Below are 26181 nucleotides of genomic sequence, written 5' to 3'. Positions count from 1 at the left end.
GATCTCCATCTCCGAAGCACCGTCGTGATCACCATCGTCACCGGCACGACACCTTGATCTCCATCATAGCATCGTTGTCCTTTACGCCATCTATTGCTTCTACGACTACCGCTACCGCTTAGTGATAAAGTAAAGCAATTACAGGGCGTTTGCATTTCATACAATAAAGCGACAACCATATAGCTCCTGCCAGTTGTCGATAACTTTGGTTACAAAACATGATCATCTCATACAATCTCTACTCCTAATGTCTTAGTTGGTAGGTCGCTTTCCGGGTTTTATTTTCGTCCCACCTCACCCGGTCTTTTTTGGTACTTCTTTGGTACTTCCTCCCACCTCCCTCTCAGCCGCGAAAAACCAAGGAAAACCCCGCGATCGAGTCCGGCACACGCCCAACCTCCCGTCTCACGCTAAGCCGCATAGAACCAAAAAAAACCTCAAGCCGAGTCCCCCTTCCGCCCCCACGCACTCCAGGCCCTAACATCCCGTCGCACTAAGACAGACGAACCAAAAAAATCTACGAATAGTCCGCCAGTTATTTTTCGCTGGATTTTATTTCGCCTCACCACTTTCGTTGGTTTTATTTCGCTGGCTTTATTGCGTCTCCCTCCCTCCCACCTGTCTTTTCGCTTCACCACCCACATAAACCCATCAGATTAGTTACCATAAAAAAATCGCAATCAATCAAGTATTGATGATCAGATTAGTTACCATATAAAAAATAAATCACAATCAATCAAGTATTGATGGGATATTTCCTTATATTGATGTGATTTCCCCTTTTTTATCATCAATCGTCTCTACTGCCTAAAAATATGTAGCTTTTCTTTTCGCTTCACCACCCACATAAACCCATCAGATTAGTTACCATATAAAAAATAAATCGCAATCAATCAAGTATTGATGATCAGATTAGTTACTGTATAAAAAATAAATCGCAATCAATCAAGTATTGATGGGATATTTCCTTATATTGATGTGATTTTCCCTTTCTTATCATCAATCATCTCTACTGCCTAAAAAAATGCGTAGCTTTCCTTTTCGCTTCATCACCCACATAAACCCATCAGATTAGTTACCATATAAAAAATAAATCGCAATCAATCAAGTATTGATGATCAGATTAGTTACCATATAAAAAATAAATCGCAATCAATCAAGTATTGATGGGATATTTTCTTATATTGATGTGATTTTGCGTAGCTTTCCTTTTCCTGCCAACCGACCGCGTCCCGTCTCCCTACATCCGCCCTCGTTGCTCTGCCTCCCGCACGAAAAAAACCCTCTCGTTTGACCTCCCCCAAACCCCGCATGATGAAAAAACCCAGCCGCCTGCTTCCCCTCCTCTCGACCGCTCCATACGTCCAGATCGCGGCCCCATCCCCATCCTCCCCTCACGTCACGGCGGCCGATGGACTGCCGCCACCACCCTCCTACTCTCTCGCCGCCGCCGTCCTCTCGCTCGCTCGCCGCCGCCGTCGCCACCAATCCCGGCGAAGGCGCCGTTGCTGCTATGTCGCCTCCTTTCCCCATCCAAGCCTGACCATGGCAACGACGCCCTCTCATGTGTCCCGCGGTGAGGTTTGGGGAGGCGCGACCACAATCCAGTAGGGATCTCACCGCGGACCCGTCCGCTGGGATGGGTGTGGCCTCCGTTGCGAATGGGATCGAAGGGAGGGACTACTTCGTCGTCAAGGTCGGCGAGGCAGCGGCCGATTGGGAGCCCGGTTGTCAACATGGGAGTTCGTCCCCATGGAGGTGGCGGCCGTGGAGATTGGATGTGAAGCAACCCCACTTGCCGGTGGTGGAGGCTTGCCGTCCATGTGATCCTTTCTTCTCCCGGTATCCCCATTCCTTGCCTCCCATTACAAAAGTGGGCATAAATGAGAGCAGGGGCTGATTTTCATCACTTTATTTCTCATATTTTTAGTTGCTTTTTTGAGATTATACAAGATGCTCCCGATCTGTTTTGTCAAATTACTTGGATCGTCTTATGGAATTGACAACCATCACATTTTTCACCTCATGTTATTTCTTAATCCTTGTCCCACTAGGCATCCACTACATGTTTGGTAATGACGTGATGTTGAGGCGGCTAGGAGAAGCTCAGCAGCCAGATCAAGGGCTATCGAGATGGATCTGGGAGCCAAGCAGTAGTTCTTCTGTTAAATTTTGGTTATTATCTTTTCTATTGTTACGATTGTGGGATGGTTGATTTTGACTCGGTGTAACATTTGCATTTGTTTACCCAGCTTGTTGGCGTAGATGCGTGGCACTGTGGCAACTAATCAAGAGCGAGGGCAGTGCACATCAGAGCTACGCTGAATGTAGCGAGCCAACCACGAATTGGGTATGTTCACACGAGGGATGGGAGAGGAGAGGAACATTAACATTTTTCATGATTTGGATGAAAATTTCAGTTCATAGTTTCTCCGTACGTGGCAACACACTAACGGTACTCATGGGCTTAGGATGAAAGTAGCGCCAGCAGAATCAGTAGGTTGGATGGGAAGGCGGTTGTTGCCCTTGTCCCTTGGTGCTAGCCTACCGTGGTGGCCTCACTAACTTGCTCATTGCGAATACGAGTTCGTGGGGTCGCGAGTTGCTGCAGATTTGTTTTTATCACTTTTTACAATATTTATTGATGTATCCCTAACTCATCGAGTCATTTTTAGCTTTGATTTCCCATATACGCCAGCCTAAATATCCCATGGTCAGAATATTTGCATGGTTAGTGGACATTGTCCCTTTCTTTCTAATGTTTAATATTTTATATTGCCGATAGAAATAATTTTATCCGCTTGATTTAGGAAGTGCACATAGGTAGGTCAACATATTTTGTAGCTCTTTCGGATGTAAAAGCATATGTTGCATAAGAAATTATTATCTTCCAAGCATACTCACATTTCACTAACAAATAGGGGAAGGTTCAGACTTCAGAGCAATGATAAAAAGGTTTATTCCTCACTCTTTTGTTGGAATTTTAGTTCCAAGTTAACATGATTTCTTATCCGCTTTATAAGTCATGCATCTGCTTAATTAGGTGATAAGTAGGGCTATTGTGGGGTTTGTTTAAACTCCAGCATAAGGAATTCTGGTTTAAGAAAAAAGACTTTTGGCTTCTTTAATTACAAATTGATTGCAACATCGTGTTAGTATGTGATTTCTCACATCTGGTTGTAATATTTGTGAAGATGTGCATTGCACGTGCACTTGGAAGCGGGCCCGTGGCACGCGCCGGACGGCGCCGACGCTGACCCGGGCCACCTCCTCCGCGTATTCTTGGAGTTGTGGCTGGCCGATTTACATGAAATTAATTCCCTCGGTTCTGGTGGCAAATATAATACACATAATCCACATTGTTATGCACTAGCGTGTGCGTGTGAAATAGATGGATTATGGTCCTGTACCCAATAAGATGGATATGTGTGTGTGTGTTAGAGAGAGGGAGAGGGGGAGAGAGAGTGAGGAAGAGGGAGGGAGTGTGTGTGTGTGAGGATTTGATGGTAAAAAAGGTCGCCAATGTCGTAATATTGAACTCTTTAAGTTAACGTGGCCCCGTTGCAACGCACGGGCGTTCTTCTAGTAAAATATAGCATCACGTCTTGACCATATCACATCACAACATGCCCTGCAAAAACAAGTTAGACGTCCTCTACTTTGTTGTTGCAAGTTTTACGTGGCTTCTACGGGCTGAGCAAGAACCGTTCTTACCTACGCATGAAAACCACAACGATAGTTCGTCAAGTTAGTGCTGTTTTAACCTTCGCAAGGACCGGGCGTAGCCACACTCGGTTCAACTAAAGTGAGAGAGACAGACACCCGCCAGCCACCTTTAAGCAGGAGTACTCGTAACAGTGAAACCAGTCTCGCTTAAGCGTACGCGTAATGTCGGTCCGGGCCGCTTCATCTCACAATACCGCCGAACCAAAGTATGACATGCTGGTAAGCAGTATGACTTGTATCGCCCACAAGTCACTTGTGTTCTACTCGTGCATATGACATCTACGCATAAAACCTAGGCTCGGATGCCACTGTTGGGGAACGTAGTAATTTCAAAAGAATTCCTACGCACACGCAAGATCATGGTGATGGCATAGCAACGAGAGGGGAGAGTGTTGTCCACGTACCCTCGTAGACCGTAAGCGGAAGCGTTATGACAACGCGGTTGATGTAGTCGTACGTCTTCACGATCCGACCGATCCAAGTACCGAACGTACGGCACCTCCGAGTTCAGCACACGTTCAGCTCGATGACGATCCCCGGGCTCCGATCCAGCAAAGCGTCGGGGATGAGTTCCGTCAGCACGACGGCGTGGTGACGATGATGATGTTCTACCGGCGTAGGGCTTCGTCTAAACTCCGCGACGATATGACCGAGGTGGAATATGGTGGAGGGGGGCACCGCACACGGCTAAGGAACGATCCGTAGATCAACTTGTATGTCATGGGGTGCCCCCCTACCCCCGTATATAAAGGATCAAGGGGGAGGGGGCCGGCCAAGGGGAGGAGGCGCGCCCTAGGGGGGCAATCCTACTCCCAGTAGGATTCCCCCCCTCTTTCCAAGTCCTACTAGGAGAAGGGAAGGAAGGGGAGGAGAAGGAGAAGGAAGGAGAGGGAGGAGAAGAAGGAAAGGGGGGCCGGCCCCCTAGTCCAATTCGGTTTGGGCTAGAGAGGCCGCGCGCCCTTCCTGCTCTCTTCCACCACTTGGCCCATGAGGCCCAATGCTTCTTCCTTGTATTCCCGTAACTCCCCGGTACCCCCGAAAATACCCGAATCACTCGGAACCTTTCCGAACTCCGAATATAGTCGTCCAATATATCGATCTTTACGTCTCGACCATTTCGAGACTCCTCGTCATGTCCCCGGTCTCATCCGGGACTCCGAACTCCTCCGGTACATCAAAACTCATAAACTCATAATTTAACTGTCATCGAAACCTTAAGCGTGCGGACCCTACGGGTTCGAGAACTATGTAGACATGACCTAGAATTATTCATGGTCAATAACCAATAGCGGAACCTGGATGTCCATATTGGCTCCTACATATTCTACGAAGATCTTTATCGGTCAAACCGCATAACAACATACGTTGTTCCCTTTGTCATCGGTATGTTACTTGCCCGAGATTCGATCGTTGGTATCCAATACCTAGTTCAATCTCGTTACCGGCAAGTCTCTTTACTCGTTCCGTAATACTTCATCCCGTAACTAACTCATTAGTTACAATGCTTGCAAGGCTTAAGTGATGTGTATTACCGAGAGGGCCCAGAGATACCTCTCCGACAATCGGAGTGACAAAACCTAATCTCGAAATACGCCAACCCAACATGTACCTTCGGAGACACTTGTAGAGAACCTTTATAATCACCCAGTTACGTTGTGACGTTTGGTAGCACACAAAGTGTTCCTCGGTAAACGGGAGTTGCATAATCTCATAGTTGTAGGAACATTGTATAAGTCATGAAGAAAGCAATAGCAACATACTAAACGGTCAAGTACTAGGCTAACGGAATGGGTCAAGTCAATCACATCATTCTTCTAATGATGTGATCCCGTTAATTAAATGACAACTCATGTCTATGGTTTAGGAAACTTAACCATCTTTGATTAACGAGCTAGTCAAGTAGAGGCATACTAGTGACACTATGTTTGTCTATGTATTCACACATGTATTATGTTTCCGGTTAATACAATTCTAGCATGAATAATAAACATTTATCATGATATAAGGAAATAAATAATAACTTTATTATTGCCTCTAGGGCATATTTCCTTCACTAAGAAATTCGTGTACCAATCCAGAGCAAAAAGAATCAGATCAGAAGCACGTTTCTGTGAATTAACAAAACTAATTTACTGGGTGCAACATTCTGATTTTCAGCAGGATCAACACAACTATCACCGTAAGCCATCCTAAAGGTCTTACTTGGCACTTTATTGAAACAAAAGCTATAAAACATGATTACTACAGTAGCATAATCATGTGAACACACAAAAACAGTAAGGATAAGTATTGGGTTGTCTCCCAACAAGCTCTTTTCTTTAATGCCTTTCTAAGCTAGGCATGATGATTACAATGATGCTCACATAAAAGATAAGAATTGAAACAGAACGGGAGCATCATGAAGCATATGACTAGCACATTTAAGCCTAACCCACTTCCTATGCATAGGGATTTTGTGAGCAAACAACTTATGGGAACAATAATCAACTTGCATACGATGGTAAAACAAGCATAACTTCAAGATTTTAAGCACATAGAGAGGAAATTTGACATTATTGCAACTCCTACAAGCATATGTTCCTCCCTCATAATAATTTTCAGTAGCATCATGAATGAATTGAACAATATAACCAGCACCTAAAGCATTCTTTTCATGATTTACAAGCATAGAAAATTTACTACTCTCCACATAAGCAAACTTCTTCTTTATAGCATACATATCATCACAATAATCATCATAGATAGGAGGCATTGTTTCATCATAGTAAATTTGCTCATCAAAGCTTGGGGGACAAAAAATATCATCTTCATCAAACATAGCATCCCCAAGCTTGTGGCTTTGCATATCATTAGCATCATGGATATTCAAGGAATTCATACTAACAACATTGCAATCATGCTCATCATTCAAAGATTTAGTGCCAAACAATTTAGAGATTTCTTCCTCTAGCACTTGAGCACAATTATCCTTTCCATCATACTCACGAAAGATATAAAAAAGGTGAAGCGTATGAGACAAACTCAACTCCATTTTTTTTGTAGTTTTCTTTTATAGACTAACTAGTGCTAAAACAAGAAGCAAAAAGATTCGATTGCAAGATCTAAAGATATACCTTCACTTACCTAGCCTCCCCAGCAACGGCGCCAGAAAAGAGCTTGATGTCTACTACACAACCTTCTTCTTGTAGACGTTGTTGGGCTTGCAAGTGCACAGATTTGTAGGACAGTAGCAAATTTCCCTCAAGTGGATGACCTAAGGTTTATCAATCCATGGGAGGCGTAGGATGAAGATGGTCTCTCTCAAACAACCCTTCAACCAAATAACAAAAAGTCTCTTGTGTCCCCAACACACCCAATACAATGGCAAATTGTATAGGTGCACTAGTTCGGCGAAGAGATGGTGATACAAGTGCAAAATAGATAGTAGATATAGGTTTTTGTAATCTGAAATAATAAAAATAGCAAGGTAACTAATGATAAAAGTGAGCGTAAACGGTATTGCAATGATAGGAAACAAGGCCTAGGGTTCATACTTTAGCTAGTGCAAGTTCTCTCAACAATAATAACATAGATAGATCATATAACAAGCCCTCAACATGCAACAAAGAGTCACTCCGAAGACACTAATAGCGGAGAACAAACGTAGAGATTATGGTAGGGTACGAAACCACCTCAAAGTTATTCTTTCGGATCGATCTATAAAAGAGTTCGTACTAGAATAACACCTTAAGATACAAATCAACCAAAACCCTAATGTCACCTAGATACTCCATTGTCACCTCAAGTATCCGTGGGCATGGTTATACGATATGCATCACACAATCTCAGATTCATCCAACCAACACAAAGTACTTCAAAGAGTGCCCCAGAGTTTCTACCGGAGAGTCAAGAACGTGTGCCAACCCCTATGCATAGGTTCCCAATGTCACGAAACCCACAAGTTGATCACCAAAACATACATCAAGTGGCACATGATATCCCATTGTCACCACAGATAATCACGGCAAGACATACATCAAGTGTTCTCATAAAAGACTCAATTCGATAAGATAACTTCAAAGGGGAAACTCAATTCATCACAAGAGAGTAGAGGGGGAGAAACATCATAAGATCCAACTACAATAGCAAAGCTCGTGATACATCAAGATCGTGCCATCGAGGGAACACGAGAGAGAACACGAGAGAGAGAGAGAGATCAAACACATAGCTACTGGTACATACCCTCAGCCCCGAGGGTGAACTACTCCCTCCTCGTCATGGATAGTGCCGGGATGACGAAGATGGCCACCGGTGATGGGTTCCCCCTCCGGCAGGGTGCCGGAACAGGCTCCCGAGAGGTTTTTGGTGGCTACAGAGGCTTGCGGCGGCGGAACTCCCGATCTATCTTCTATTCTAGAAGTTTTAGGGTACGTAGGTATATATGGGTGAAAGGGGTATGTCGGTGGAGCTACGGGGGCCCCACGAGGTAGGGGGGCCCGCCCGAGGGGGGGGGCGCCCCCCACCCTCGTGAGCACCTCCCGGATATTCTGACGTGGGGTCCAAGTCCATCATGTGGGTTTCCTTCCAAAAATAACTTCTCTAGTTGATTTCGTTCCGTTTTGACTCCATCTGATATTCCTTTTCCTCGAAACACTGAAATAGGCATAAAACAACAAATCTGGGCTGGGCCTCCAGTTAATAGGTTAGTCCCAAAAATAATATAAAAGTGGATAATAAAGCCCAATATTGCCTAAAACAGTAGATAAAGTAGCATGGAGCAATCAAAAAATATAGATACGTTGGAGACGTATCAAACATCTCTGCTTCAAAGAGCCACTTAGAACACATTAAGATATACATCAACCTGCCATGCAAATTAGGAGAGTATTGCATCTTCATGGAGTGGTATTTTTAACAGTAAGGATACTCTCCTCCCAGTTGACCAACAACTTGTCTTCCACATCTAATTCACGGGATCTCCGATCACAAAGAATAGGTTAGCACTGTGAACAACTCATATTGTGGGTCTCATACCCATCTCCCTCGATGCATTATCTATCACATTACGTGATAGACCCTTAGTAAAAGGATCTGCCAGATTTTTAGACGTTTGGATATAATCCAATGCAATAACTCCAGAGTTTTTCATTTTTTTGACAGACTTTAACCTTCTCTGAATGTGTCTTGATGACTTCATGTTATCATTTGAGTTTCTCACTTTAGTGATCACAGTTTGATTGTCACAGTTCATAAGGATACCCAGTATAGGTTTCTCAACTACCGGCAAGTCATTCAAGAGCCGACGAAGCCAATCTGCTTCGACCGTAGCTGTATCTAGTGATGTGAGTTCTGCTTCCATTGTTGACCTCGTTAAGATGGTCTGCTTGCAAGACTTCCAAGAAACAGCGCCACCTCCATGAGTGAATACATATCCGCTCGTGGCCTTTATCTTATCAGCATCTGAGATCCAGTTTGAGTCACTATACCCTTCAAGCACCTTTGGGTGCCTGTTGTAGTGAATTCCATAATTTGCAGTGCCTTTCAAATAACGCAAAACTCTCTCTAGAGCTTTCCAATGCACATCTCCTGGTTTTGAGACAAACCGGCTCAGCTTGCTAACAGCAAAAGAGATGTCGGGTCTTGTAGCACTGGCTAAGTACATAAGCGAGCCAATGATCTAAGAATATTTCAATTGGTCTTTAGCAATTCTCCTATTCTTTCGAAGCAACACACTAGCATCATATGGTGTTGGAGATGGCTTGCAGTCACTGTAGCCAAAGCGACTCAAGATCTTTTCCACATAGTGGGATTGAAGCAATGTAATCCCACCATCATAATCTCTCAACAACTTGATGTTCAGAATGACATCAGCCACTCCTCAATCCTTCATCTCAAAACAACGAGATAGGAAATCCTTGACCTCCTTAATAACATTCAGATTTGTTCCGAAAATCAGTATGTCATCAACATACAAGCAAAGCATAACTCCCTCGCCCCCACCATTGCGATAGTACACACATTTGTCAGCTTCGTTCACAACAAAGCCTGCAGCTGTTAAAGTTCTTTCGAACTTCTCATGCCACTGTTTGGGTGCTTGCTTGAGTCCATACAAAGACTTCAGCAACTTGCACACTTTCCCTTCCTGACCATCTATTACAAACCCATCTGGTTGTTTCATATAAATTTCCTCATCCAACTCTCCATTTAGGAAAGCAGTCTTAACATCCATTTGATGAACGAGAACACCATGTGAGGCCGCTAGTGAAAGTAGAACTCGAATAGTGGTCAGTCGAGCCACATGTGAGTAAGTATCAAAGAAATCTTCACCTTCCTTTTGGGTATAACACTTAGCCACGAGCCGAGCCTTGTATTTTTCGATAGTACCATCAGGCCTAAGCTTCTTCTTGAATACCCATTTGCATCCTATAGGTTTGCACCCATAAGGACGATCAGTTATCTCCCAAGTTTCATTCGCCAAGATGGAATCCATCTCGCTACGAACTGCTTCCTTCTAGTAGTCAGCATCTTCAGATGCATAGGCCTCTGAAATAGAACTGGGAGTGTCATCTATGAGATACACAAGAAAATCATCACCAAAGGACTTTGCAGTCCTCTGTCTCTTGCTCCTAATAGGAACTTCATTGTTCTCCTCCACAGGACTTTCAAAGTGTTCCATCGAAATGGCAGGTTCGGTAATTGTAACTGGTTCCTGATTCGATGAACTAGGCATCTCCTGATTAGATGAGGTATCCATATCCTTCATGGGAAAGATATCTTCAAAGAAAGTCGCATCATTCGACTCCATGATCATACCGACATGCATGTCAGGTACTTCAGATTTTACAACCAAGAATCTATAGCCAATGCTATGAAAAGCATATCCTAGGAAAACACAATCCACAGTCTTTGGTCCAAGTTTCCCCTTCTTTGGAATTGGAACATTGACTTTCGCCAAACAACCCCATGTTCGCAGATAAGAGAGTTTTAACCTTTTCTTCTCCCATTTCTCAAATGGAGTTATCTCTTTGTTCTTTGTGGGAACTTGATTTAGGACATGACATGCTGTCAATATCACCTCCCCCCACCATGCCTTGGAGAGACCCGATGTGTCTAACATGGTGTTAACCAAATTAATTAGAGTACGGTTCTTTCTTTCGGCCATCCCATTTGACTGAGGTGAGTAGGGAGGCGTCCTCTCATGGATTATACCATGTTCCGCACAAAAAGCATCAAATTCATTGGAAAAATACTCTCCACCACGGCCGGACCTAAGCCTCTTGATTTTCCGATCAGGTTGGTTTTCCACTTCAGCTTTATAGATCTTGAAAAAGGTCAAAGCCTCATCCTTAGATTTCAGAAGATACACACGGCAGTATCTAGTGGAGTCGTCAATTAATGTCATGAAATATTTCTTTCCACCTTTTGTCAAAACACCATTCATTTCACATAGATCTGAATGTATAAGTTCTAGTGGTGCAAGATTTCTCATCTCCGCAGTCACGTGAGACTTACGAGGTTGCTTAGCTTGCACACACACTTGACACTTAGATCCCTTGACAGTGGTGAAACTAGGGATTAAGTTCAACGTTGCTAGTCGCGACATGCAACCAAAGTTAACATGACAAAGACATGAATGCCACACATTTGATTCACTATTATTGCAAATATGATTAACAACTTTATTGCAAATGTCTGATAAGGATAAAAGAAACAGGCCTCCTGACTCATGGCCTTTACCAACAAAGGTTCCATACTTGGATATTACAAATTTATTTGACTCAAAGACAAGCTTGTAGCCATCTCTACACAGAAGAGATCCGCTAACAAGATTTTTATTGACGGAGGGGACATAATGCACGTTCTTCAGCTGCACGATCTTCCCCGAAGTAAACTTCAGATAGACCGTGCCAACACCACGAACAGAAGCACTTGAACCGTTGCCCATCAGCACGGTTGAAGTCCCTGCGGTCTGATAAGACGAAAACATGGAAATATCACCGCATACATGCACATTAGCACCCGTGTCAATTAACCAATCAGGAGAATGACATACTGAAAGAATAGTGGGAAATATACCATACCCAGCATCCTTCATGTCAATGTCTCCGATGACAACATTAGCGGTCTTGCCGCCTTTCCCAGGATGACGCTTGTCATAGCGATTGGGGCAACTAGGAGCCCAATGATCAGGATCTCCACACACATGACAAGCACCTTTCTTCTTGTCACTCTTCTTCTTGAAGTTCGTGTGTTGTACAGCCTTGTTCTTCCCATCAAATTTTGCTTTACCATCAAGCTTGCCCTTGTTCTTGAACTTGTGGGACTGGAAGTTTTTCTTCTATACCAGATTGGCACTAGATCCTCCCTCAATACCTCGAGCACGTCTTTCCTTTGCTCTCGCCTTTTCTTCCACATCAAGAGTACCAATGAGATCCGGGACGGAAAACTCCTGTCTCTTATGCTTCAGTAAGGTAGTAAAGTTCCTCCATGAAGGAGGAAGCTTAGTGATGATACCCCCGGCAACAAACTTGTCCCGTAGGATACAATTGAAGTGCTCAAGTTCTCTAGCAAATGATTGTATCTCATGAGTCTGCTCAACCACGGAGCGCTCTTCAGTCATCCTGTAATCATAGAATTGCTCCATGATGTACAGCTCAGTGCCGGCATCCGAGACCCCAAACTTAGCCTCGAATGCGTCCCACATATCTTTTCCATTGTCAATTGACGCATAAGCATCAACTATGTTCTCACCAAGAACACTCAAGAGAGCAGCCTTAAACAAGGTATCCATTTTCTGAAAAGCTTGTGCGTGTTGGGCATCTTGCTCTCCTTCAGGTTTGCCAAGAGTAGCGTCATTTAGAAACATTAAAACTAAGCATGCTAGGAAGCCTCTCACGCCATCAACAATTTGGGTCGTCAGATCGCGCCTCCGAGTCATTTTTGGTCGTCCGATGCACCTCCTCCTCCCGCATGGGCCGCTACTCCAAAAACAAATTTAAAGGCCTCTTGTTTGATCCCAGACTAACGGTCCTGATGAGGCCAAGTATCCACCGCACCTGTCCCTTCAGATCTCTCGACCTAGAGTGAAACCTATGCGCCGCCGCAGAGAGAGGGTGACTAATGGCGATGGCGGCGAGGCGACGTGACCCAAAGGAGGAAGGAAGCTGCCTGTTTCTGGATGGACGAAGAGGAAACCATCGCATGGTCATTCCCCTCCCCGACCCTTCATTCTCTACCTCGCGGCAGGTGAACACGCTTGTCGCTGCCTCCGCCATCTCTGCCACCCATCCTCATCCCGATCCTTGTGTACCTAGGAGATCAGGCTTCCCTCCCCGAGCTCGCCTCCTGCGGCTCGTCTCCACTTTGCGGCGACTATTCCATGCGCCGCCGCGACACCAGCTGCCTCCCAGTCGTTGGTGCCGCGAACCAGGACCGCTGTCCGGCTATGAGAATTTCCTCCACACCCATCCGCCAGTTCGTCAGCCTGACCCTGCCCATCTTCTCGCTCGTTCGCCAGGTCCGAAAAACTAATCACTCTGTAGTTTGTATCAACTTTTCATTTTTGATCTGTTTGCTCTTCTGCAGTCTACATGTTACCTCTCAGTTCGTGGGATCTCCGGATATTCTCTACAGCTTTTGGAAGCAGGAACCTTGCACCGGATTTACATAGCATGGAAGATTTATCATTTTTTTAGAGAGAAGGAAGATTTATCATTTCTGCCTACGTCTCCTTTATTATTTTGTCATTCACGTTGTTTAAGCGTTGAGTTGACAGATTAATTAATGGAATATGCAGGTTGGCTTTGTTCATTGTTTATTCTGATGCTCGATAGAGGTAGTTTGAGGTGTACGAAGATGTGGACATATTGCAGAAACTTTGGCTTTGATGTGTACCGGTATGTGGCCTAATCCCTCTATCTGCAGATTAGCTAATTTCCAATTCAGAAAAGAAAACTATTTGCCAAGACAGGTTGTGAGAACATGTAAATTGTACTATTATTGACAGTGCGGACAGAGAATCCGTCACCTTTTTTCCATTAAAAACATGTCAGTTCAGCTCAAGTCGGAGTGTTAGTGTTTGGAGATTCTACATATGTAGTAACCTTTTTCAAGCTAGAGTGGCGGGCTTTCAAAACTACTGGAGTTCTGTACACTTTATGGGTTCTTGAGGTGTCAAGTAGATGTGTGTATGATTGGTAGCTAATTCTGTATGTGGGGGTAATTCTTATGCAGTCATGTACCTTCCGTTGAAATACCACACAACTCCTTTGCCTATTAGAATTATAGATACCACAAAGCAACCGTTATGGCAATTTGTCAAATGTAGATGTTCCTTCTAGACTTTAGATAGATATATGTATTTCTTGGAAGTAAGCACATGGTAAAAAAATAGGCTCATATTCATGAAGGAAAGTGCCACTGACCCTCACATGGTAGGCTGACACCAAAATAGTGTTTCGATTCTCTTCTCTGTATAATTAATTTGCATTTCCCTATGGTGACATAGAATCGCATGCGCATGCTTTAAGTTGTTCCTCAATTTATTTTTTGGTCAACTTCAGGAAATTAAGGAGCTCAGGACCATATACATTCAGTCTATCTATATATACACCAGTAAATAACCTCAGCCATCAGGTAAATTCTTCCCTTCAGGTTACCTATGATGTGAATCATTCAAGTAAGGATAAGCTAGCTTAATTATTATCCTGGAAACTGCTATTAGAAGATGCCATAATCTGAATAGTTAGCCATCTGTTAAAAGCACATCCACTTAAAATTATTTCTTGCATGTACTCCCTCCGTTCGGAATTACTTGTCGCGAAAATGGATGTATCTAGAACTAAAATACGTCTAGATACATTCATTTCTGCGACGAGTAATTCCAAACGGAGGGAGTATAAGTTTTGGATTGCGCAACTGCGCTATGCATACCAGTTCTGCTTGTTTATATGTTACTAAAATATTGCATACATATCTACCGACATATATGTAATACTCTATCAAAATGAGAATGGATGGGATATTCCTATCTTTCATAGGTCTGCATACTATATAAGCATCCGAAGGCCTTCTAGCTAGCACCCTCCTGCAATCATCACCCATGAGTGTAGGTATGTTACTCATATGTTTCTCTCATTTTCCCCTAGAATTCTCCATATATTTTTCACCTCCGCTTCTTTTTTCCCTCCCTTCCATGCCCCTTCAGCAGCTGAAGCCTTTACTTATCTTCTTCATCCAATATGTCTGCAAGGTCTGTTATTTTTAGGATATGATGCTTTAGAGTCTGTTTTGTATGCATGTCAATGCAGATATTTGGAATAGACAGGGCCAACAATCCAATATGGTTTTGATGCGATTAGAAATCCCAATATAGGAAATATGACGCATTTTCGTGTGTTGTATTTTGATGTGAAATTTACATAGTTGAACATTATGGTGTCATACCAGCTAATGACGAAATGTGAACTACTTTTTGTTTTTATTGGTAAAAAATGTGGCAACAAGCTAACAAGGGAAAATCATTACTCCCTTTTATCTTTATAATAATTCCGATCTATCTGAGACTACTTGTGAATTACTAAATTACTGTTGTTTTTGTTCAATTTCTATAATGCGGGTATAGTTGAATGATCCATGGGGATCAATCTGTTCATAGTTATAGCGATTAGATAAATACCAACCATTTTGATGTTTGTCACGTACATATCTAACTTTTTTCAAAAAATATAAAGTGGCCACATGCATCGCCCAGATGCAGAGGCCGGCGGTGATCCTCCTTTTCTAAAACAAATGTCTAACTTTTTTCTTCTAGAGAAATCCATCTTAAACACACATTTAGTTTACAACGGATATCTCTGGCTGTTGGGAGTGTGTTCGTACGTTTTCTTAATCTGAGCAATCTATGAGAGAGGATCACATGCCTATTATTGCTTTTATTTTGTATGCTTTTGGAGTTTAGCTCGATGTACTTCCAGGTATCTCCACAAATAAAGAAACCACATTTGGGGAAAATTTTGTTCGGGGTCAATGAAAGCAACCAACTCCAAATATTGGTGAAAAACATTTTCTGTTTGATAGTGAATTATATTTTTGTGCTTAACTCATCAATAGAGGTGCTTTGCCATTATTGTTGGTCAGAAAATGAAGTTAATGTTCTTATTTCGATAGGTAAAATCACTATTTGGTATTACCCTTTCACTTTGGATTTTTGGTGCTTGATATATTTACAGAAATTAATATCATTCGAAACTGATGGATGTTCCAACACATGTCATCATGGCTTCATTTATGAGCTTATGAGTAAAGTTATGGCCAAATGCCTAAATATATTTATGAAAATTCTTATCATTATATCGTCAAAATGGACGGGCGCGGCAACGCGCGCCATCAATGATCTAAAACATAAGACTGCTCTCACGCGCCACCTCTTATAGTGGATACCCTCAAACATAGAAGGTCTCATGGAAGCAGCAAAACCACTTGGGGTAAATTGCCTATTATAGGATTTTTGGATTGTTGGAAATGTGAGTAATTTACCAAATAATTTTGCTAACGGAAATACTAGATAAAGCATGACTAAAAAAAGAAATATAAAGAAAGTCATGCAATCTGACAGAGAGAAGGTAAACATCGTCTGCATATATGAACTTGAGGTAAACACATGTAGAACAGACACTAGATGAAGTTGCTTATACGACATAGAACCTAACATACGTAGGGCAGAAACTAGAGCCAGGAACTGTAGCAGGACTTCTAATAGAAAGGAGAAGAACACGTACGGCACAGCAGCAGCAGCAGCGCTGGACTTGTGGTCGGTGTCCTCGCCTGCCATGTCGTCGAGGAGGTCGTAGACGTCGGGGAAGAAGTCGTCGGCGACCGGATCGTCCGTGATGAAGCAGCCAGTAGTCGCGCTGAGCGCTCCCCAAAAACCTTATCACCCTTCTCCCGTACAGGACTCAAAAAGCGACCTCCCTTTTATAGGCGTAAGAGAAGGAGGTGAGAGGCCGCGTCGGGAGCTAAAGGGAACGCGGGAGACGAAACGAACAGGCAGCAGCCGAAGAGGCGCGCCGTTCGGAATCAGTGTCCAGTACAGACGCGTGGATGTCCCCCTTGTTCTCATGCTCATACAAGTGGGGAAAGAGCCTCCCTTATAAGGAGGTCTAACTCCCACTCAACTAGCAATGTGGGACTAAACATTAGTAGTATCCCTTGCCTTGCACAAATGGGATAAGTGGGCTTCTAGGATTTATTTAGGAATTTCTGAAATAGTTATTGGGCTGTCCCAAAATAGACTAAATTCCAGCAACGAGTACCCTCCGATTAACAAACTACTTAGTACTCCCTCCGTCCCATAACGTAAGACGTTTTTTGACACTACACTACTAGGTACTAGTAGGTAGCAAGTGATAATAACACCTTGCCTTGCTAAGATTTTGGGTGATGGTTGCTAGGCCGCGTACAGGTTCAGATTCAGAAAGTAGTCTAGCTAGCCATGCTTAAGATGTCCAATTGCTCAGGTGTCAGCTCTGTATTTGCCTTGCAGCCCTTTGGCCAGGTCCCGGCTTTCCAGGATGGCGATCTCATCCTTTTCGGTGAGAGCAGCCTCGCCGAGACGCGTGGCTCGAAGCAGAGGCCCACAACTTCGACAGGGCCATGTCGGCGATCACCTTCCAGTGCTTCGTCGTGCCCATGTTCATGGGCGGGACGACCGACCAGAGGGTCGTCGAGGAGAACCTGGAGAAGCTTAAGGTGGCCCTCGGAGTCTACAAGGAGCGTCTGACCAGGTCTCAATACCTGGCCCGAGATTTCATCAGCCTGGCGGACCTCAGCCATTGCGCCATGGCTCACTACCTGCTGGCGAGCCCCTGCGCGTCCGTGCTCGATGCGTATCCGCGTGTGAAAGCCTGGGTTCATGGCATGATGGATCGACCGAGCGTTAAGAAGGTCATGGAGCTTATGGACGCATCGTGAAAAGAGTGGTGTGATGTGTGCTTTGTGGATTGGAAGTTGTCTGAGATGTTGCCGGTGGAGATGATTTGTCTTTTTTTCAGTACTAACTCCTTCCATTTTGAATAGTAGTAAGAGGGATAAAAGTTATACCTCCCCTCAATCTCCTCGAATTCTTTTTGAGAGAAGCTTAACCGAACAAAAGCTTAACCGAACAAGCTTAATTTGTATACCCAATTTGTATGGAACAAGAGGGTTTCAATCAGCCGAACGAGAGGGTTTCAATCAGTCGTCAAAGTATACCCAATTTGTATGGAAAGATCTTAATTATTTACACCCAACTTTGTAATGTCGGCCCATCACCACATGCCTCGGAATGCCATTTAAGCTCTCTAAGAGCATCTCTAACCAAACTCTCAAATTCCATTTAACTCCCCAAATTGGCATATTTTGAGGATCTAATCAAACCTAACCGAATACTTAACCCTACAACGTCTAATTTTTTTGAGGATTTAAGTCTCAAGATATTTCTATTTGGATCAAATTACCCTAGGTCTTCCTCATTGCCACCCATTTCCGCCAAACGTTGTCAGAATCTGGACTGAAATCACTGTCGCCCAAAACTGTTGCCGCTTTGATTCGCCACCGGCGTCGCTCGAATCACCACCACTACTCGATCTGTCGCTGTCGCCGCCCGTTTTCGTCATGGTGAGGCTGCTCACCACCCATCGCTATGTCTACTCATGCCAACACCTCCCACTGGTCGTCGTGAGGGATGCCGGCGACGCAATGAAGGAGGCGGAGGAGGAACAGCCCCACTCCGGCGTCAAATCTTCGAAGGAGAAGGATAAAGGGGAAGAGGAGGAAGATGAGGGGAATCAATCCTACACGGGCACACAGGTGAATAACACGATGTCCGGGTGCCCCTCCAACCTTGGGAGGGGGACGAGCACCAAGCCACCAAGGTGCAGCTCGCCTCATGCACGTCAACGCCCTTCTCACTGACCTGCGGGCGGTGGTGGAGGACCGCACCATCGAAGCGTGGCTTGCTGTCGAGCGTCGGGCATCACTACTGCCACCGATTGTCGTGAATCTTAACACAGACAATAAGCGGGTGCTGAAGATGCCCAGGGATGCCCACAATGGCGATGCATCAGGCTCCGACAGGTCGACAATGATAAAACTCGGCTATAACTCTGATTAGTGCTTGTTTTAGCGTAAATGTAGCTCGTTTTAACTTCAATTTAGCTCTAAAGTAAGCTTATCTACTTTAATTATGAACCGTGATGTTGTGTTATGAATACTATATAATCATGCACCATGTGGTCTTAGTATACTTTCAATTTTGAGTTTTGAATGAGGTGTTTGTGCACAATCTGGATTTGAGGAGTTAAATTTGAGAATTGGCTAGCTTCACACAATTTATGAGGAGTTAAGGTTTGCAGAGAAAATTGAAAGGAAATCTTTTTGAGTTCGGTTAGAGATATCCTAATCCTAGCCATTTTAACCTTAATTGTGTTTGTGAGCATGATTTTTGGTGTGCCACGATTAGAATTAGATCGATGTATTATCTCGGTGAGGGGGTAGTCGAGTTGCCCCGCCACAAGGAATTAGGCACTATCTAAAGTGATGCTTTTGGCTGCGCCTTTTTGTTATTATCGTATGGCTTTTATATTCAAGGTATTTTTCGGTTCTCGGAGAAGTTTGCTAGACATAGGCACATATTATACTCCCTCCGTCCCATAATATGGCATGTTACAATAGGAAAGAAAAAAAATATTCATTTGACATTTAAAAATAGGCTGGCTGATTTACTCAGCAAAAGAAATGACATAACGATTGATGAAAATACATCATGATACAAAAACCGGACGCATTTTTCGCACACCACCACCGCAAATATCATTTTCCACTGGACATTGTAAAACAGATTATTATTTTTGAGTGGCCAAAATAGATTTTACAGTGGATGCTTTTCATCATGAAAGAAATAGGAACAAATTCACCCAGCGATAAAATTCAGACCCACACAAACCAAGGGGACAAGAAAAGAAAATCAACCGCTGCAGGCCACCACACGCTCTCTCGCGCCGCTCCCCGCCTCCCGATTCCCCGGCCGCCGCCGCCGCCAAGTCCGACCATGCACGCGGCAGCGACCGCCCCGGCGCTCGCGCCGCCCATCCTCCTCCCCCTCGGCCCACCCACCGGCGCCGGCTCCTCCGCCCGGCCGCGCCGCGCCGCCGTCCGGTGCGAGCTCGCCGCCGCCTCCTCCGCGGCACCCGCGGCCGCTCCCGGGTCCGTGGCTGGCCCCCGCTGGGCCCAGAGGACGGTCGTCATCCCGCCGCAGCGCCGCGGCTGCCACATCATCACCCACAAGGTGCGCCCGACCTCCCCTCCTACAGCTTTGCCACTATCATGCCTCTGTATTTTCGGTATGATAGTAAATTGGTCATGGTGATGGCTTCTTGGATATTTTTCAGATCATGCACGCGATCAGGAGCGACCTCTCCGAGTTCAAGTGCGGCCTGGCGCATCTCTTCTGTACGTGATGCAGTTTTATGTGTTTTGTTGTTGACTTGTTGTAGACAATCAGGGAGGCACAATCTTGTGTCGTTTCTTAAAATTATCAGCAAGTTTTATGGCGCTGCTCACTCAGTGTCAGAGCCGTCCGGCTGGGTAAATGTTGTCTTGCATTGGAAGCTCTGCTCTGAAACCAGATTTCAAAGCTTTTAACGATGAGTAAATTATCTTGGAACTATAAGAATTGCTCCAAGTAGAATTGGGAAATCATCACATTTGGGTTTACAAGTGGACCTCAGACCACATGTTAGGGAGTAGTGACACTTGGAGCAATTTGCGACTGTATGGAGCAGTTTGCTCCGCTGTAAGGGTTCTTCTGTGCGTAGGTCAAATTAGGAGCTAGATATTGAAGGTTTCAAGTGGTTTCTGAACTGCAGGAATGAAAAAATAAACTGAGTGCACAAGATGTACAGTTGATAAACACCAGAACTTGGAATTCCTGATGTTAGAACGTATCCGTAGAACTTATGGTGCCATTGGTTTAGTTTTTGAGTGAAGTGAGAGTATCTGATGATGGTATGTTATCAAAATGCAGTTTCCATTGTTTTTCAAAATAGTGAAAGGTTTATGTATGCTCTGCAGTGCACCACACGAGCGCTTCACTCACTCTTAATGAGAACTACGACCCCGATGTCCAAACTGACACTGAAACATTCCTTAGTCGAATTGTCCCAGAGGTGAACGATGTGATATTTCCTCTTTTTTTTTCTGTTCAAGGATATCTCATTAGATTGGTCTCCTGATCTCTGTCTGATTGTAATTAGGGTCCATCTGCTCCATGGAGGCACACCATTGAAGGTTAGGGTCTGAACCCTGATATGGCTGGCCGTTGGTCTTCCTTGTTACAGTGTTCTTATTTAAATTATATCGTCATGTATACTGCTGCACCTTCCGCAATGCTCCATTAGTTCTCTAAGACTGAAGTCTAGTCTTTACTTTCCATTCTGTATTTTCAAAATTATTCAGATCTTGCAAATGAATCACAAGACTGCCTGAGCTGTTTCTTAACTTGACAAGCAGGAACCATAATTTACATGATTAAATCACCCACTAATACTCAGATTCTGATTGCAGGATCTGATGACATGCCAGCACATATCAAATCATCAATGTTTGGCTGTGCCTTGACGTATGCCCTCCCTCCCTAATGTTTCTCTTTTACAAAATATGAGTGACTTTGTCCAAAACAAATTAGTTACATTTTTCCTTTGTCTTCAGAATTCCTATCACTGACGGGCGTCTCAACATGGGAACTTGGCAGGTACGTAAAGACATTTTACTCACAAAAAGGGGCCATCTTTTGCTACACGATTACTAATACTGTAGTATAATCATCTTATGCATCTACTCTCAGTATTTAGGTTCTATTTTCTTGATAGGCTCAACTGAACATACAGTAGGATATTTGATTTTTAGATAAATGATATACTTGTAACAGAAGTTACAGAACTATAGGAAGTGGTCTATTCAGTGCATAAGAGCAGTATCCATCTATGCCATATATGAGTTTAAGCTTGACTCTTAAGTCTGTGCAACATGGTTTATTTGGGTGTCAACCACCCAAGACATAATGTCAGTATTAGTAGCAACCAAATGTTATTCAGGCATCTGCATTCTGAATTTTATCGTCTGAGTCGAACACCTAAACCCGACTTGTACTACGTCACCTATTCCATATCCGGGTAACATTTGTCATGGTTTTAATTTTGCCAATCGGGTACCTGAATCCAATTTTGTTACCAACACCTGGGTATATTTAGTGCATAAGACCCAATATCCCATCTATGCCATATATAAGTTTGAAGTTCACTCTTAAGTACTGCAGCATGTTTTCTTTTGGGTGTCAACGAGCCAAAGACATACTATCAATATTAGCAGAAACCAAACGTTATTCAGGCATCTGCGTTCTTAATTTTGTTGTCGAGTCGAATACCTGAACCCAAGTCGTACTATGACACCTATATCCATATCCGAGTGACATTTGCCATGATTTTATTTTACCAAATCAGGTATCTGATCCAATTCTATTTCCAACACCTGCCTCTCATGTGGGAAGTTTGGGTATCACCTGATATTACTCAGGGCCCAACCTTGACATTATATTTAATACCTAATCTTGATCATTCTTTATTTATTATTTCCAGGGTATATGGCTCTGTGAACACCGTGATTACGCTACTCCTCGCACAATTGTGATTACACTCAGTGGGATATGAGTGGTCAATGCTTGGAGCGGCAAATACAGTGTTGTGATTCTGATGTGCACTGAAATTGGAACTTTGCTCCAACTGTTATATGAGCTGCCCTGACATATCTTATTTGTAATCTTGTTTGGGTAGTTTTGTACAAGTGGAATAAATAGTAGATTTTCTGAGCTCCCATGCAAGCCCTGCCTATGTGGGCCGTCTAATTTGCATCAAGATATGTGCTAGCTCGCTATCTTCACCTTCGTAGAAATGTCTCTCTTTTGTTATCTCAAACAACACTTATAAAGACGCCATGCCATCATATAATAATAAAAACACCAATTATGGCTACATATTATGTAGTAGTTGTTATCATTAACAAATGTTTGTAGGAGAATGTACGAGTGCTCTACCTAGAGACTGCATATGACATCAGATGATGAAGAATAATTTTCTCCATTTAAATATGTCTTCAGATGAGGAAGTGGTTGCATCATTTATACCTCTACTTTTATATATAATCGTTTGTAGAAGAATGTACGTGCCAGGAGGCTCGCAAAGTTGCGAGTGTGTGCATGCCCCAAAAAATGCATTTGGTTGAATAGTCATCTTCACAACCGTCCCACCAGGTGATGGGGAAGAGGCGGCTGTTGTTCTTCCCAACTACGGATATACTCCCTCCGTCCCAAAATAAGTATCTCAACTTTGTACTAACTTTAGTGCAAAGTAGTATTAAGGTTGAGACACTTATTTTGGGACGGAGGGAGTATAAGAATCGAAATTGGTGGTGGAGCCCGGAAATAAGCCGAGGGTGTGCACACATAAAAAAAATTCTACCTAGTCCAAGTGTCATACAATATTTGGGGGAAAAACACAAATAGCTGAATCAAATCACACAACATTATAGTTCACAAAATATTTCAAATTTACAACATAGAAAATGCAACACTAAGTAACTCTACAATGTTCCTTTGCCATGAAAGCTTCAACTATGTCATCCTCAACACATATCACTCAATGAGTGCCAGTAAGCAATAGTTCACAAGATCATCACCCATACTATTTCTCAACTTGTTTTTCACTAAATTCATTGCCGAAAAGACTCTTTTAACACTTGTGGTGACCACCGGTAAGATCAATACCAATTTCATAAGCAAGTGGACCAAATTATAGAGAACATGTTTTTTTCTTCAATCAAGCATAATAGAGAGATCGCCAATACTACACATGGATTTGAACCTACAATCTTGTCTCATATCATCAATAAAAGTAGCAAGTTGGAATTCAAGCTTTACCAAATCGATGCTAAATATGTCCTTGGGGTAGAATTGAATAAGTTTCATTACCTTGAGTGCATCTTAAGTAAATGAATTGATGGGATTCAAAGCACACATGCAAATATGCAACTCCATATTACCTTCATCAAACCTATTGTGAAGCTTTTGAATGATTTGATCAATGATACCAAGACATACTTCTCTTCTATAACTATCATCATTTGTTTGTACTTCATAATATATCAACATGATCTTCCATGAGGCACATATCCTCTGATGGAGGAACTTGAATGCCATGTTCATTGCAAAGCAATGTCACCTTTGCAAGAAATTCTTCCCATCCATGAGATGCATGTGTCGCATTCTACTCTTTGCTAACATAACAAGTCATATTGCATTAATAATATCTTGATCTCACTTTTGATGTGATTGAGACAACTCAATTGTGTAGCCAAGAATAACAAGCATCAAGTGAAGAATGAAAACAAAGTCAAATGACTCCAAGGCAAAAGCCATCCATGTATTATTGCCCACTCACTTTTTTGTGAAGGATCTTTCTCAATAGTATCGAGTACTTCAAGGATTGTGGTATACATGCTAATAAAGCACAAAATGGTCCTAATATGAGAACCCCATCGAGTATCACCGAGTCTAGCTGATCCCATATCTTGATTTAATGAACTTCAACTTTCAATTTCACCCATTTCAAGTGCTTCCCAAAACTTTTGAGCTCTAACATCTCAAAGCATGTCATGTTGCTGACAAGAAACTCCAATAATATGGAGAAAGTAAGAAACATGATTAAAAAATACCCATGCGGTTCATTTGTGTTTGCCATAGCGACAAGAACCAACCAAAGTTCATGTGCAAAACATTAAATGTAATAAGTTGGGGCCTAATCTTTCATGATCAATGTTTTCAACCCTTTAATCTCCCCATTCATCTTTGCTAGCCCTGTCATATCCTTGTCCACGGATTTGAGTAAGAGTCAAATGATGAACGATTATCAAAGATTCAATTGCAGCCATAAGTGACAATAAAGTTGTGTTGGCAACATGAACAACTCCAAGGAACCTCTCACATCTCTTTCCAACTTTATCAACATAACATATGCAAAAAGCAAGTTGCTCTGTGTGAGATACGTCACTAGACTCATCAGCTAGGATTGTAGTGGTCATTACCAAGATCTTCAATAATTTGTTTTGTAGTTTGCATCGCACAACATTCAATAATTTTGTATTGTTGGATTAGTCAAGATGCAATTTTTAGAGAATTGTTCAAAACAACATTATTAACTTCTTCATCATTTTCTCAAAGCCATTTTAGAAGTTCAAGAAAGTTTCCCCTATTTCTAGATTGTTCACTCTCGTCATGTCCACGAAATGTCAATCCTTGGCTCAAAAGAAACCTCAAGCATATACGTGAATAAGTTATTCTAGCTTTGTACCGATGGTGTGGGAGGGCCAGAACTAGTCATTGGAGGGGAGAGGCGGCGTGGCAGCACAGTGGCACAACCGCGCGTGGGCCGCTCGCTCTCTTTTCCGATTCTCACGCGGCACAGACTGGGAGGAAGAGACCTACTCGACTGAGCCGGTAGGCCTTGGACATTCCTTTTGCGCCAAATTGCTAATTAGTACATAGTAAAAAAAAATCTCAACATTCTGGTGGGGCAACAACCCATTGTGCGTAACCGCTAGCTCCGCCACTTGGCCGATGTCAACAGTTCCTTGAAGCGCCAACAACATCGCCGGTGCCATGATGGTAGCAATGCACATCTTTGTGCATGACATGATTGGCTAGCGGTCGAACTCTTTAGTTTAGTGTATGGATATATTTTTGCTTGCGTAGTTGGTTGTGGTGTGTGCTCACCTCGGGCCCTATTAATTTGTAGTCCAATTCGTCTACTTGGCGCCAATGACAGATGGACACCAACACAAAGGGAAAAGCTATGCATTTGGTGGATCGGGGTGTTAAAGTGCAAACCACTGGCTATGGATCGCTCTATATCTATCTAAGAACATCTACGGCCGGACTTGGCAAATCCGACCCCTCAAACGCCCGTGGGCGCGCCCACACTTATGTGTCCTTATTTGCACATGCTTTTCCTTCGTTAGCCTGTGTTCATTGCATTCCAAGTCAGCTTATTGAGTTGATGGTACCCAAGTAACAGAAGACGTATATAAATTGGTGGGGTTGGCCGGAAAAGGGCGAGTTTTTTTTAGGGGTTGGAAAAGGGCGAGGTGGTATTATTTAATCGAAGGATCAAGTGGAATTTCGCACACAAAGTAGCCGCATGATGCACACAGAGACAGCGAATTGGGCTGGCCCAACAGCGAAAACACACAGTGCAAAATTTGAAAAAAAAGCATGCGCTCTCTTGGGTTCGCCCACAGGCACACATAAAACAAGTGAGCTAATCAGCAGAGCTAAACAGACTTGCAGATTAATATGTAGTGCAGGGTTTTAATAACTATCAGAAGTATTCA

The 26181-nt window shown here is 43.2% G+C and overlaps 2 protein-coding genes across 2 annotated transcripts; both read left to right on the top strand.

The window, feature by feature from the left end:
• The first annotated feature begins 14899 nt into the window (after positions 1–14899).
• Positions 14900–17676, top strand: LOC123158601 (glutathione S-transferase 1-like). Its single transcript, XM_044576513.1, has 2 exons — positions 14900–14956; positions 17308–17676. The coding sequence occupies exons 1-2, from the start codon at positions 14900–14902 to the stop codon at positions 17674–17676; spliced, it is 426 nt and encodes a 141-aa protein (XP_044432448.1).
• Positions 17677–19701: 2025 nt separating this feature from the next.
• Positions 19702–22671, top strand: LOC123161779 (UPF0047 protein YjbQ). The gene is made up of 7 exons (XM_044579591.1): positions 19702–20029; positions 20133–20193; positions 20815–20909; positions 20997–21030; positions 21307–21361; positions 21451–21493; positions 22377–22671. The coding sequence occupies exons 1-7, from the start codon at positions 19793–19795 to the stop codon at positions 22446–22448; spliced, it is 597 nt and encodes a 198-aa protein (XP_044435526.1). The 5' UTR covers positions 19702–19792; the 3' UTR covers positions 22449–22671.
• Positions 22672–26181: the final 3510 nt, after the last annotated feature.

The sequence above is a fragment of the Triticum aestivum genome, chromosome 7B (genome assembly GCF_018294505.1).
Source record: "Triticum aestivum cultivar Chinese Spring chromosome 7B, IWGSC CS RefSeq v2.1, whole genome shotgun sequence".
Taxonomy (NCBI): Eukaryota; Viridiplantae; Streptophyta; class Magnoliopsida; order Poales; family Poaceae; genus Triticum; species Triticum aestivum.
This window is presented reverse-complemented; position numbering and strand designations above follow the sequence as displayed.

Coding starts and splice junctions, on each gene's coding strand:
- LOC123158601 (XM_044576513.1), top strand. CDS start 14,900: ATGCCCCTTCAGCAGCTGAAGCCTTTACTTATCTTCTTCATCCAATAT. Junction 14,957..17,307: donor TCATCCAATATGTCTGCAAG/GTCTGTTATTTT, acceptor CGGTGAGAGCAG/CCTCGCCGAGACGCGTGGCT.
- LOC123161779 (XM_044579591.1), top strand. CDS start 19,793: ATGCACGCGGCAGCGACCGCCCCGGCGCTCGCGCCGCCCATCCTCCTC. Junction 20,194..20,814: donor CGGCCTGGCGCATCTCTTCT/GTACGTGATGCA, acceptor TATGCTCTGCAG/TGCACCACACGAGCGCTTCA. Junction 20,910..20,996: donor TTAGTCGAATTGTCCCAGAG/GTGAACGATGTG, acceptor GATTGTAATTAG/GGTCCATCTGCTCCATGGAG.